The 14,893-nt window shown below is 42.4% G+C and overlaps 1 protein-coding gene across 1 annotated transcript in view; it reads left to right on the top strand.

Moving 5' to 3' along the window:
• Positions 1-2,711: 2,711 nt before the first annotated feature.
• The window catches only part of HDX (highly divergent homeobox), a 73,424-nt gene continuing 61,242 nt past the window's right edge, over positions 2,712-14,893 (top strand). The window contains exons 1-2 of the mRNA XM_044682548.1: positions 2,712-2,858; positions 7,801-8,916. Coding sequence (XP_044538483.1) covers positions 2,712-2,858; positions 7,801-8,916 — 1,263 coding nt within the window. The remainder of the gene's footprint in view (positions 2,859-7,800; positions 8,917-14,893) is intronic.

The following is a 14,893-nucleotide window of genomic DNA, read 5'->3' as shown; positions in this document are numbered from 1 at the left end:
GAGGGGGGAGCGACGGATGTTTTTGTAGCAAGGATACGGAATGCTCTTTGCCCTCATTGGCAGAATTGAGCTCCAGGGGGTTCCACATACAGAAGCCCCAGATAAAAAGGAGCCTGAGTCCATGACCCGCCTCTAGACTCATTCAGGGACACAGCACACTTTTCATTATTTAGCTCCTACTGCTTCCCCCCCCCCCCTTTCTCTTTCCCCATGTAGTCTAATGCCTGTGGAATCCCCAACATGCTTTTTTATTCTGCCACTAATAAATAAGAATCCTGCTTTTAAGAGTAAGACTTCACTAAAACTTTTCTTGCTGACGATTAAGAGCTTCAGCTGAACAGTGGGCTTCCTCACTGACCAAGATAACTGGGGTGGGTGGAGATAATGACAACTTATCTTGTTCTTGCAGGGTTATCTAGTTGTTGTGGGAAAGAATTAGCTTCCTTTAATTTGGAAGATAAATAATAGATCTCCTGAGCAAAGTGGCCTTCCTGCTGATGCTACTGAATTTATGGAGACATGGAAAAGGTCACAGTGTTGTCTTTTACTAGAGATGGAGCCTTCGTATTTAGCTAATAGTGTCAGTAATGGAGAACCTGCTGGGATTTGTGAGGTTGGCCTCTGATTTGAGAAAATGCCCATTGTTTTTCCTGGATTTGAGCAAAGAGGAAGACATTCCCCCAGTTTGGGCAGGTGCTATCACACCTAGGTGTCCTCCATCCCCTTCCATTCCTGGGCTTTGTGCTCTGTTTACAGTCCTGTTAAGAGAAGAGCCAAGGTGTAGTGGTAAATGCCCACCACGAATCCAAATTGGCTGCTCTGATTTAAATGGAGTGTGTGTGTGTGTGTGTGTGTGTGTGTGTATGTGTGTGTGTCCCACCAGTATCTCGTAAAGTGCTCTGCATGCTCCTGGTGCATAATAAATGTGTGTCAAAGTGAACTCGTTCTAGCTAGCCCACAAAGGATCACGACTCTGCTGCTCCACATGTGACCAGAGCATTTCCATTGGAAAACCACAAGCCCCACTCACCTGAACAATCTACTGAAAGGCATTCCCTAAACAGATCAATCATTGTCTCTGTCATGACCAGAGGATCCTGGGGTTTTTGCCAGATCAGAAGGAGAGGCAGGCCACCATGTTGGCACACCAGATCTCTTGTCCGTCAGGTTCTTTCCTGCTGGAGATGGAACTGAGTTAGAGTTCTCAGAGGTAGCAGCAGTGGTGGCTGAGCAGTTGCCTTTGTGGATGCTGCCATTACCAACTGACCAGAGTACCCTCCCTGGAATATCCAGTTATGTGGCAGCCAAAGGACCCTAAGGAGACCCCCTCCAAGACACAGGTAGTCACTTGGGCAATACAGGGCAAGGAACCAATTGTAGTCCTTTTTCTGTGACCCCACCCCTCCACTTTCCTCCTGCCATAGCCCTCCTGGAGGTAGAGAGATACCTGCAGGGGCAAAGAAGAAAGGTAGGTGCACTGCACTCCTAGCTGCTGAGGTGACAGGCAGGGTGGCTCCTTTCTCATTTCCTCACTGGACTGGGTTTATTGTTGGAAACCTTCGGAGAATGGGAAATCGATTTCAGTTTCATGCGCCTGTGCACCGGGTGGTCTCTATCTACAGTTGCCAGGAAAGACTTCCTTTGGGTTTGCCTGTGGTATTCTGTCGCTTCTCTGTGAGGTTGTTCGGCTTGTTTCTCCCCCTCCTTCTTCTAGTTTGTCTGATCCAGTCTGCTTAAGAAAGGCTGGCCTGCTTTTAGGATTCTTCCTTTCAGGGACCACTTTAGGAATGGCCTTAGCCGGAGCTCAGGAGTTGTTATCTTTCCCGGAATGTCCAAGGAGAATGCACCTGTCCTAAAGTAAAGCGTGGACCTGCCATCTCTGTGTGGCAAGCCCACAGTTGTTCTCCCCTTAGGATTAAGGCATCCAACCTGTTGTGCAAGAAGGAGGAAGTATGCTTTGTTTTTTTCTTGCTTCTCATTAAGACCCAGTGTTCATTTAACCCAAAGGGGCATGGATTGGATATGGCTTCTTTTCAGTCGAATGTGCATGATTTGGGGTTTTGATTTCTATGCTATAGAGGTATCCAAATCACAACACTGGTTAGCACTGCCGAAAGAACAGGGAGCCTCCCACTCACACCTGCCAGATTATTTGACAATATTTCTATAAACATTATGGCTTTAAAGGAGAGTATTTTGGTTTTCTTGGTTCTCTCTCTTCTCTTTCTCCCCCCTCCCCGCCCCCAGGACCACTTTACTCCTAGAAGGAAGGGAAAAATAAAACACTGGCTCGTTTTTTTTTGGTTGTGAGACGGATATCTCTGTCAGGTGTGATGCTTGTTCTTACCTGACCAAGAACAGTTATTGGCCGCGGTAAGAACTGACCAAGTATGGCCATCACCGTGCCAAGCTTTGCTGGCCATGCATGCATATTGCTTTCAGTGAAAGAAGCCTTATGTGTCTGATTTTTCACACAGTAAACTCACCAGATAAGGGCTTTCTTTTAAGTGGATACTTTCTCTGAACAAATACAATAAGTCTTCACCTGATGTGCATTTTATCAGCAAGTGCTGTCTCCCCATAGCCCAAGTAACTTATTGCCCTTTGGTGGGGATTAATTGACTGAGAAAAGCCCTTTAGCTCGGTAGCTTGAACTTGTCCAGATAAATGAGATTGCTTCCAATGTTCAGAGTATCTTCTTTTATTTTTAGATGAATCTGCGTTCGGTATTTACTGTAGAGCAACAAAGGATTTTGCAGCGTTATTATGAAAATGGGATGACAAATCAAAGTAAAAATTGCTTTCAGCTCATATTACAGTGTGCGCAAGAAACTAAGCTGGACTTCAGTGTAGTCAGGGTAAGTACAGAGGTCTTCCACCCTTGAATTGACATCATTTCATAACAAATGATATTTGTTTAACGTGGAAACAACTGCTCCGCATTAAGGCTCTAACTTTCTCAACAACTTAGTTTCCCCGGTATGACTTAATGCTAATTTTTGTCGTGAGACCTGTAGTCTGTATTGCTGTTCCTGAGAATGGCTTGGGAGCATGAAAGCCTTTGTTGGGAGGGTAGGGGTGGGAACGTCTTGAAGGAGGCCCCTGTCCAGTGAATGAATGAACTCCTCAAGGGTTACTTCTTCCTTGTCGGCTATCATTTAAATAAATCTTTAATGAAATTTGACCTTTCTTAGCGATGGATCTCAGTCATCTGAGGGGGCCCCAGAGGTGCCTGACACAGTGCTACCTGTTCTTTAGGTATAGACTACACCTGAATGGCCACCGGGAACTCATAACATGGACATTTATTGACCTGTTTTAAGGAAAGCCTTTTTGGGGTTTTTTGTATTATAGAAACATATTCATTTCATCACGTTGGTTGAATGCTCGGTGCTCTCCCAGAGTGACATGGCATTCCTATGTGAATGATCCTTTTGTACCCAGAGTAGTTGAGTTATCTAAAGCATAGTCGTTAGCCATTTAGGAGAGACTGAGGCAATGCATGTGCTAAGAAGCCTCCATCCAATGGTTAGTTGTGGGGGGGGGCTCTCTCAAGTTCATTGATCCTTCCATAGTTGTTGGCACATGCCCGCCTTCCTTCAGGCACCAAAGTTGTTGGGTCAAAGAGTATCAGATTTCTCAACCTTGGCATTCTTTTGGAGTCATTTGGGAGGGAGAAGGTAGACCTTGTTTTCTAATGTACTTTTCTGTGGAACTTCTTCAAAGAAACTTAGAGATAGAGATCTCTTGACAAGCAGAATACTTTGGAGAGTACATTTCCTTCGATCATAGGACATGTTCCTTTCAAAGAAGGACTTGTATCACTAATCATAGGGAAAACAAATTGAGAACATAGCTTTCCTGTTTGCTGAGCTCAACCTTCAACCGAAATAGATTTATGCGAGGACCAGAAATGCATCCCCTGGGTAGCTCAGTGTTGTATAGCAAAGAATACCTTGACTTAACCTTATGGTTGTTCAAAAGGAAAAAAAAATCCTTTTGAAAAAGTGGCCATTCCAAAAACCTCCTTTTGGTTGTGTTTAGGGTATTTAATAAAAAAGAATAAGTAATAGTAGCTCAGGTTGATGAGATCCCATTTTGTCAGATCAGATTCTTGTTTTCGAAGTGTGACTTCCTTTTGTTTTTTTCCCCCTTTTATCTTCCTGTTACTTTGATGTAAAAAGTGTTCTCAGGCAGTTGTATGGCAGATTCTTAGCTTTCATATTTCCAATTGCTCATTGCAATCTTCCTCTAATAACTTGGCTTTTTTGTGCTTGAAAATTGAGAATGCGTTGAAATACAAAGATGTGGGATTGTGCTGTTGCTGATGCCAAAACAGGGAATGGACTTAATGGAAATAAGGAAAATCGATGCCTAGAACAGAAGATTACAAATAAGATTTGAACCAGAGCATTATTAGAGAATCTGTAAAGTTTACGCATGCTCACCATTCCGAGCAAGTGGAAAGAATCCAGGAATCCATACTTTCTAATTGGAGACAGAATTTGGCCCTTTTTTTCCAGCCCAGGGTGAAGGAAACCATATCAAACCTCCCTGCTCCACCCTAGCCTTTTCTAGTTCTCTGTGTCCCAGCTGAGAGGATTTTGTTTTCTTTTTTTCATCTGTTTACAGTACCCCCTTTTCAAAGAACTCCAGGTCTCTGCTTCAAAGAACTTATAAACAGCATTTCCCATAGAAAGAAGACTTCCTCCTCCCAAATATGAGAGCAGCATAAAGAGTAAATCTAATGTGAGGCTGGAAGAGAGAAGGGGAAGAGGTCACTGAGAGGAAACTGCCAAGCGTCAAGTTGGATTGTAGGAGATCTGTATGGAAACGAAGGGTCAATATCAGATAAATCTTGCTTCTGTGTTCTGCATACTGTTCCTTTGTCAGCTCTTAATCAAGATTCTAATATTATCACTTGACCCATTTGTTCATCTCAGAACAATAGAACATTTGTATGGTAGAACACTGTACATCAAACATACATGCTTGAGTTGTTGACTTCTTCCTGAGACTCCTAAATTTTTTTTTCTATAGAAATAACAGTCAGACCTTGGCTTATACAGAACCCTTGGGGAATGAGTCATTCTGGATTACTGAAGGTTTACCCCTTCACATAGGAATTGTTTGCTTTTTTTGTTTCAACCATTTTGCAAAGAGATCTTCCTAAAATGTATTCCACACTTCCTTGCATTCTCAAGCAGAGGATATTGACCATCATTTAACCTTTCCTTGATGACTTAGAGACATCGCCATGAACATCAATCACAGCACATTGCTGTGGGACAGTGATGCCTTCTGGGCCAATTAGTATGTTATGGCCCTTTGCCTCCATACTCCATGGCCCCCACAGACTGCAGTCTTTTTTGAATTCTTTTGTCTGCTCCTGATAGTTGGATTTTTATTTTCTTATTCCCTCCTTTGTCAAGCTATCAGATATCACTTCTCATTTCTGTCTGGAGTAGCCCATCTCTCCAACCTTCTAAAATGTCATCTCTAATCTGCTGTGGGTTTGTTAAGCCAAAAAACCAAGCTCATTAGACTCGTGTAAAGTAGTAGGAAGTAGACTTTGAGTAAGGATCTGAGAAAATTTCTTGTGAGCACATGCATGAGCTTTTTAACGCACGGGATTTCGGATGCTTCAGAGCCTGTTTTTGCCTACTTCCTGATGCTCAGCTCTCTCCTGGATGGGCAAGTTTTCTAGCCCTATGGGATAGTTATATAATTTAGCTTTCGTCATGTGCCTTGTTCGAGTCTCCAATGTAACGTAATGTAAAATAACCCTGACATTTACAGTGGATTCAGGTTATTCCGCATGTCCTCAATTCAAGTTGGCATGGTGAAAATGTGGTGCTTTGAGGATGGAGTGGGTGGGATGGGGAGACCAGATATGTTTCAGAACTTTCCTTTAAGAGGCTAGAATTAACCATTTCAGAATTTCTTAGAGAATTATATAGCTTACATTCCTCTAATAAACATTCAGTGGCTGCTTAGTATAAGGCACGATGGTAGGCTTTGGAGATACAAAGAGAGGGAGGGAAATCACACAAAGGCAGAGGCCTTTAAGGAACTCGGTGGCAGGGCTGGAGGGAGGTTGGGTTGGGGATGCAACCTGGACCTTAGATAAGGGTTATACAAGATAGAGTGTGAGAGCCAGACAAAATGCTCTAGGACTATTTGGAGAGGAAGAAGGTATTTTAAGCTGGAGAGGATCAAGGAAAGCTTCATGGAGGAAATTTTCTTATTGTAACATTTCCACTTTTTTCCTTTGGTATTAAAACTATAACATTTGTAGCTACAAGGGACCATAAGGATAATCTACTTCAACCCCTTCATTCTGCAGATGAAGACGCTAAGAATTACTTGTCATTTGTTTGTCAAGTGAATGTCTATATGCAGCATGGTACCCATACTTAATTTTCTAAATTTGAGAAATCACCAAGTGGTTGTTAAATACCGATACAATTTAATGTATTTTTATTTGAGGTCTGAATTAAAATGGAAGTTTTGCTTTGCTTAACTGTTAAACCAAAGACACAGAAATCAGATATTTTTTTCTTCATACCATGCTTTAAAATATATCCTTCTTATAATGATTTTGCTAGACAGCTCTGTCTCAGCCCTTACGATGCTTATAGGATCCAAGAATTTTCAAGATTTTGGAGTTGATCTCATCTACTCGTCCACAATCCCTCAGCTTTCGGATAAGGACTTTTCATAGTTCTTAGTATTCAGCTGTGTTATTCCAAAGGCTTTTCTCCTGCTCTTTGCTTCAGCTCAGTCAGAACCAGTTTGAAGCCAGCAAAGCCATAGTTGCCTTTGCATTGGCTTGATCTGGACATAAGCTAGTCATCAAAGCAAATAGTTGGCACAGGTACTTCTTGTAGAAATTCCCAACAGTGATGACAATAGCAACAATGGTGCTTCAGGTTACACGTATGCTAAATCACAGTTAGCTAGCACTTTACCTATTATGCTTATACCCTTGGGGGACTGGAGGGGGGGTGATCGTCACTTTTGGTCTGAATCTCTTAATTTCTTTGATGCAAGAAATTCCAGATGTGGCAACATCCTCTATTTGATACCAACTCACACCTTCTCTGTGACTTGATCTTAAAGAGCTCCATGGGGCCCTGAGAGGTTAAGTGATTTGCCTAGCATCACACTGTTAGTAGGTATCAAGAGGCAGGACTAGAAACCAGGTCTTCATGATGCCCAAACTGGTCCACTCCATCATACCACCTCTTTTGTATATTATTATGTCGTATTATCTCCATTATACAGATGAGGAAGTTGGAGCTAGGAATAGTAAAAAAAAATTTGTTTAAGGTTACCTGTCCAGTAAGTGGGGCTGCCAGAAATTAGACCTAGGTCTCTCCAGATTCAGTGGTCTTTCTGCTCCCTCACCCTCCTTTTTTATAGTAGTGTTGGTTTTTCTATCTAGTGTAAAGTAACCTCAAAAATCAAAGAAATCTTACAAAGAAGCAAATCACACTGCAGTTGAAGGCTGGCCATTATAAAAGATCTTTGCTCTCTTGGTGTAAAGTTCCGTTTTGAGTAACAGGGGCAAGGAAATGGAGTACTGTACTTTGGAGAAAAGTTTGAAATCTTTATTGAGTCTCTTTATATACTATGATCATAATTAGTTTTTGGAGAGGTTTTGTCTTTGACTCCTCATCTTTTAGCTAAAACTGGTTTGATGGGAAATGTGAACACGATTGATGATTTACAGATTGAGGCTTACTGGTTTGTTGTTGGGTTTTTGGGGTTTTCATAGGAACTTTTTTGTCTTTCCAGACTTGGGTTGGCAACAAGAGAAGAAAAATGAGCAGCAAGAATGCCGAATCTGGCTCCTCAACCCCAGGGACTATACCTGGTACGCCCCAGGCATCTCCAGACATAGCTGTCAGAAACATCGTCAGCGTCAATGCTACTCGACCCCCAAGCCAGCAGTCTTCTTGGGCAACCTCTAATAATGATGTCATAGTGACTGGTATCTATAGCCCAGCTAGTTCATCCAGTAGGCAAGGATCCACCAAGCAGACAAATGTTCAAATGGCAGAAACTCATAAAATCCCCATTCAGAGAGCCTTGGGGAAAAATGAGCCTGAATTTCAGCTGCATGTTCCTGTGCAGAGGCAAATGGCCCACTGTAAAAATGCTTCGTTGCTCCTGGGTGAAAAAACGATTATTTTGTCAAGACAGACCAGCGTACTAAATGCTGGAAACCCTGCGTATAACCAGGCCAAGAAAAACTATGGAGGTGCCTCAGTCCAAGCTGCTGAAATGCCATTACCTCAGAAGTCAACAGCATGCCACCGACCTTGCAAAACAGAACCAGGAGGGGGTCAAAGGTCATATAAACCCGAGCATTCAAGTCTCATGCCACACAGCTCATCGGGACAAAGGGGAAGTGCCAGAGACCCTTACTGTAGTGCCCAAAACCTAGAAATCCGGGAAGTGTTTTCGTTGGCCGTTAGCGATTATCCACAAAAAATGCTTGGAGGGAACACCTCACACAAGCCTAGCTCAGCTGAAGGGAATTACCTGTCCATTGCTATGGAGACAGGTGATGTTGATGATGAATATGCCAGAGAAGAAGAGTTGGCCTTGATGGGAGCCCAAATCCCAAACTACTCAAGGTTTTATGAAGGCGGTTCCCTTCGAGCCGAGAACCAAAGTGCAACTTTGCCTGGACCAGGGAGAAATATGGCAAATTCACAATTAGTGAATGCCAGAGACTTGCCTGACAATGTACTCTATCATAGAGACTACCACTTGGCACCACGGACCTCATTGCATACACCATCCAGTACACTGTATAGCAGTGCTAATCCATCACGAAGTAATTTTTCTCCACATTTTGTATCATCAAACCAATTGAGGCTATCACAAAACCAAAATAATTACCAGGTAATTTGCAAGTTTTATTTGTCTAGGGCTTTTTTGTTTGTTTGGTTGGTTGGTTTTTCTGACCAAAGTCTACATTTAAGTATCAAAGTCTCTTTACTTTTGATCATTCTTCAGATAGAGACTCGGGTCAAATATCTCAAAGTTTGCAGAAATCTCGAGGATTGGTTTTTTTTTTCCCCTTGAAGGTTTGGTGTTTTGGTGTCATTTTGTTCATATCCCAGAGAGCCTTGTATTTCCTTTGCCCTTTTTAGAAATGCTGACTTTTTTCCACTGAAGATAGTAATTTTAACACCTTGGCAGGTTTCCCATAAGGTTCAAAATGAGGTTGATTTGTCAGGAAATGGTGGCAGCCTTATGGGAAGTACAATGCTTTCTGTCACTAAAATTGGATTGAATTAGCTAGCTACATCCTCTTTAACTTGGATTGTTCCTTTAAGGCAAGAGTTCTTAGGGGGGGGCATGAACTTTTGAAAAAAAATGTTTTGATTATTTTATTTCAGTAGAACTGGTTTCTTTTGTAATGCTGTATTTTTAATCATTTAAAAAGATTATTCTGAAAAGGAAGCCATAGGTTTCACACCAAACTGCCCCAAATGTCTAGGACCCCCCCCCCAAAAGATCAAGTACTCCTGCTTTGATAAGGCCTAAGCCTGCAATTTAGATGGTTAGCACCAGATGGGTGGGTGCTTTGTTCAAATACAATAAATAGGGGCAGCTGGGTAGCTCAGTGGAGTGAGAGTCAGGCCTAGAGACAGGAGGTCCTAGGTTCAAACCCGGCCTCAGCCACTTCCCAGCTGTGTGACCCTGGGCAAGTCACTTGACCCCCATTGCCCACCCTTACCAATCTTCCACCTATGAGACAATACACCGAAGTACAAGGGCTTAAAAAATAAATAAATAAATAAATAAATACACAGATGATTTCAATCTTCCCTCGGTCCCTGAGGATTGATAGTTAAGAAGCTAGTGATATCTGCTACATTCAGCCAATTTTTATTTTTAAATAAAAACATCATGTTAAATATTAATCAGACGAGTTTATGTAAGAGCACTTATAGGAAATTATACAAATTAAAGAAATACCTAGGCACAAAATTGAGCTTTTTTTCCCCTGCTACTTCATTAGTTCATTTGCTAATTAGCTACATCTCTGGTGTTCTTTGAGATTGAGTAATGGGCCATGTCTTTCTATGAGTCAGAAATCTTCTTGCTCTCTCCCTGCTGCGAAGCTCCTTTGGGATCGCTTCTCCCTGCTGGGTGGGCATGACTCCTGGACTTGAGGCCTATCTGTACCGTAGATGATTTCAGGCCATTCATACCTGTGCTGTAAAGTCAGGCTGCCCTCTCCCAGTCCTAGTGAACAAAAGCGGCTCCATCCCTCTTCTTCTTCAGTGTTTATATATGAGAAACTAAAACTCATAGCCCAGCATGTCTCCCCACCTTTCCCCCCAGGAGAGTTTGAGCTTTATTGGGAATGAGATGGCTGAGCTGGATGATCTCTAAATTCCCTTCTAATTCTAAATTCTATGAAATCTGATGAGGAAGGTGCCAAGTACCTTTCTGCTGCACAACAGCTAATATAATTGTAAATAGGTACCAAGTGCTTACTGAAGGCAAGACACTTCTGGGAGCTGTAGGTGTATCTCCTGGTTCTGCCATTGTTCCCAGAACACAGTGCTTTGCACACAGATGGCACTTTTAAATGTTTGTCCCATGTGTGGATGGGTAGATGGCTGCATGCCAGTTCCATGTTGGTTGCATCAGCTGTGTAGTTCAAGCCATCCAGCACCACACTTTTCTTCCTGCCCTCCTTTAAAAAGATTGAATCATATCTGAGCATACATAACACTCAACTCTTCATGGGAGACATATGTTATCTCATTTGAGTCTCTCATCAATCCCGAGGTAAGTACTCTATTCATTATTACCTCCGTTTTACAAATGAGGAAACTGAGAGGCGCTGGGGTCCCAGCGATAGTCCGCCTTTATGATGGGATTCACTCCCAAGTCCTTCCTGCTTCCAGGTCTACCATTCTTTCCCATGCACCCTGCTGGATGCACGTCGTAAGACATCGGGGTGGGGGGCGGGGGCGGACCAGAGAGATTGGTGGTACATCCATCTTGGCCCCACTGCCAACTTCAGATTCCAAGCAGGCCTCGGAACCAGCTCTTTTGACAGGGTGCCTTGGCTAGGGGTGTTCCATATTGGAGACACCTTAGATTTTCCTTAGGCTGGGTTCACTCCTTTGGGGGGAGATCTGCAATCACATTGGCCCCTGGAGTTTCACTCACTGTGCAGTTCTCTTCAATGTCAAACCATCTGTATATCATACATAGGCTTACTGTGCTGATTAAAGATGAATAATTAATGACCATCTATGTGAAGAGCTTAGAGCTTTTGTAGGCAAGGTGCTATATAAATTCAAGATTTATTATTGCTATTCTTATTTTGGCTTTGTACTTACTGCATTCCTATCTCAGGGATTTCATTAGATCTTATGAGCTAATGGAAGAAAAGCACTTTGAGTCTCTCTAAAAGGCACTTTATAAACACAAAGCATCCTTATTAGTGACAGTGCCTTGGTAGGCAGCTCCTACTGTCTCCAGTATTGGGGGACTTAAGTACATCTTGTTAATCCATCTTCCTTCATTTCAGGTGGTCAAAGACAACTGAAAAGTTATTTCTTGCTGTGCTTTGGGCCTTTGAAGGGCCTCGTTTCTCATCAGTGAGTGTGTTCTCTCTGCTGGACCAGATCACACAGTTCCCACCCTCCTTCCTCCGTACCTTCTTGTCCAATGTGATTCTCATGCAGGTTTTCCAGTAAGTCCCCTTTAGATTTACCCAACACTCTGGAGCAGTGGTGTCAAATTCAAATCGGAAACCATACATATTCTCTGCAGGCTGCAGATTGGCTTGGAAAACCTTTATATTTTGTTTTGTGGCAGCTAGGTGGCACAATGCATAGAACGCTGGGCCTAGAATCAAGAAGACCTGTGTTCAAATCCAGCCTCCAATACTTATTCGCTGTGTGACCCTGGGCAAGTCACGTGACCTCTGTTTACCTCCATTTCCTCATCTATTAAATAAAATAGCCCCTACCTACCAAGGTTGTTGTGAGGATCTAATGAGATAATATTTATAAAGCACCTAGTACAGTGCCTGACACATAGTAGGTGCTATATAAATGTTAGCTGTTATTTAGTTCCCAATTGCATTTTCATCTTTCACCTTTGCTCTAGAGGACCAAGTCTTCTTCCAATGTTGCCTGGACAACAGTCTGCCGCTCTAGCTGCCCCTCTTTTGTAGAGGCCCACTTCCTTTTCTCGTCACACTTCCCCAGGTATGCACCTACATCTCACATCTGGCTATGCACATCACCAATACAGAAGCTGTCACTGAGACCATAACCCGACTTGCTCATACTTGCCATTTCTGTTTCCATAACCTTTGTGCTAATATGCCAGTGATAAAGGGGGTCCCCAACATCAGGGCACTTTGTAAGCTTTAATAGCTTTGAGCTTAAAACTGTGCTGACTTTGGGGATATTGGGTATCATATTTATTGGGATATGCTCCCCTGTGCCCACGTGGAAGAGGAGATGTGTGCCTTTCTTTCTTCCCCTATCATAGTTTCAGCTTTGCCCCTGGCCGATCCCTTTCGGGCTGCTATCCAGCTCTGAAGGCTTGATTAGAACTCACTTGAAGAAGAGATTATTTGGCTAATTTGATGAGAATTAAAGGAAGCGGCCCCAGAGACATATACATAGGAGATCACTGTTTGGACCAGGTTTCAGAATGATGCTTTGGAGGAGACAGGAAGAGGAAGAAAGAAGTGGTAGATGCTTCTGCCTACATTGGATAGCATAACTCTCCCCTTTCCCTTGCTTTTGGTGCTAAAATACCTGCTAAAATTGCGGAGACATTTAAGTCTTAAAACAAACCTGGTTTTGATCCTTATTTGTTTTTATTCCTCTAAAGAGGAAATCACAGTGTGAATTTGCCAGGCAGTTTAGGTTTAGGACAGCAGCCAGGCGTGTTTTGTTCTGTCGTCGTCGTCGTCGTCATTGTTGTCGTTGAATCTGTTTAAATTCCAGCTTTGGGTACCAGAGGGAAAGCTAGGTAAAACAAATGGGTGCTGTGCTTCCTGGAGGGAGCAGCGACCATGGCAAGATGCTAGATGGCCCTCTTATTGATTTATAATTGATAATAAATAAATTATTATATATATATAAGTGTATATATATATAACATAATAAAAAAGAAAAAGAAAGAAAAGAAAAAATAAAAGAAATTCTTGTAACTCAGCAGTTGAGGTTTGACCAGTACGTTTTGAAAAATGAAAACCAAGTGTAGCCATATTTGTTTCTATAAGAATATTTGAGAAAATAGCCCGCATTAAGGAAGGACTGCTTTTCCAAGTTCTTCTAGCCTTTTTTTTCCCACCCCTCACACCAATGCATAGGGAGATAAACTCTCTCTGAATGGAGCATTGTTGAGTTCCCCTTTAATTTTGCCATTATTTTTAGCAGCTGCTGCTAAAATGAGGTTTGTATATTGTGTATTGTTCTTTTAGAATCCCATTGGAAACAGCATGGAATTCCAATTTACCTGATCTCTATCTCTTGTGGTTTGTAAAAGGTCAGCTGCTAAAATCATGTGGAAAAAAACTGCAAAGCAGCTTAGTTGTCAGTTGCCAGGGCTTTCAGGGCTGCTAAACTTTCCCAGGCACGAGTTTCAGATCACTGAACAGGAGAAAAATTAATGTGCTTTAAAACTGTGTGAGTTGTTTAGCCAGAGGCTGTGGCATTGAAAGTATTATTTGTTGTTGGGTTGTTTTATTTAAGTCTCGTTTCCAAAAGACTAAATGAGGGGAAGAGAGACAACTATAGTTTTTAAATGTCCCAAGGGGCCTTTCTCCTCTGTCCACCAAGACTCGTGGCTCCCAGTCTGGAGCAGGCCCTTTTCCCTCCCTTGGGATCCTCATCTCTTGCATGGTGTCCTCTCTTGGCCCTCTGTTGAATTGCAGCACATGATGGCTGATGGATACTACAGGGGCATGCCATGAAGTCAGTCAATCCCTCCCTCATTTATTGAGTGCCTACTGTATGCTCAGCAGCCAGCGCTGTGCCATACAGTGTATTAACATTTTCTTTCATTAACCTAAGGATTGAAAAACACCACTTCTGAGAAGCTTAGGAAACCCTGCAGATTAAACTTGAGTGATTGATACATTTTAATACCCGGCTCATGCCAAAGCTGCTGCTGACAGAGAGGTGAAGCTTTGATTTATGAATCTCTTATTGCAGAAAGTCAGTGAGCAGCTACCTGGTTGGATGTTAGTTGAATCTTGCTGATTGCTTTAGTTAATCAAATTCATTTGAATGAAACAGAACTTAATAAAGTATCCACTTTTATACCTCACGTAATGCAGAGGCTATTTCAGGTAGCCCGCCCCGCTCTCTGTAAATGGCCCTGAAATATTAAAATGAGGTAGTCAGCCCATGTACAGAATTGCCTTTTCACCTGGGGAATTCTTAAGATCAAAGGAGTGCTTTTCCTGGTCCTCTGAAATCTGCCTGTTAAAGTAGTATGACCAGTAGCTAAGCACACCAAACTGTAGACATCCAAATTAGGCACTGTCCCCCTTCAAAGAAGTCGGTTTGGAGTGAGAATACACACGCCAGATAGCCATTCATTCAACAAACATTGACCCCACATTATAAGACACTCTGCTAGAAGATGTATATACAGAGATTTTTTTAAAGTGACGTAGTCCCTGTCTTCAGGGAGCTTACATTTCACTAGCATGGCAGATGATTAATGTTTCTCGTTTGGAACTGGCATGAGTGGGTGACCCATTCTTGTGGATGCTCTAAGTCCCTTTGATGGTCTTCTTGCCTTTTGAGGGTCAATTTGGACTTTGAAAATTGCCAAAAAACCATTTATAGCCAAGATGAATGAATAATATGTCCAAGCA

This window comes from Gracilinanus agilis, chromosome X, assembly GCF_016433145.1.
Source record: "Gracilinanus agilis isolate LMUSP501 chromosome X, AgileGrace, whole genome shotgun sequence".
Classification (NCBI taxonomy): Eukaryota; Metazoa; Chordata; class Mammalia; order Didelphimorphia; family Didelphidae; genus Gracilinanus; species Gracilinanus agilis.
The sequence above is the reverse complement of the archived record's forward strand: the minus strand, read 5'-3'. Positions and strand labels throughout refer to the sequence as shown.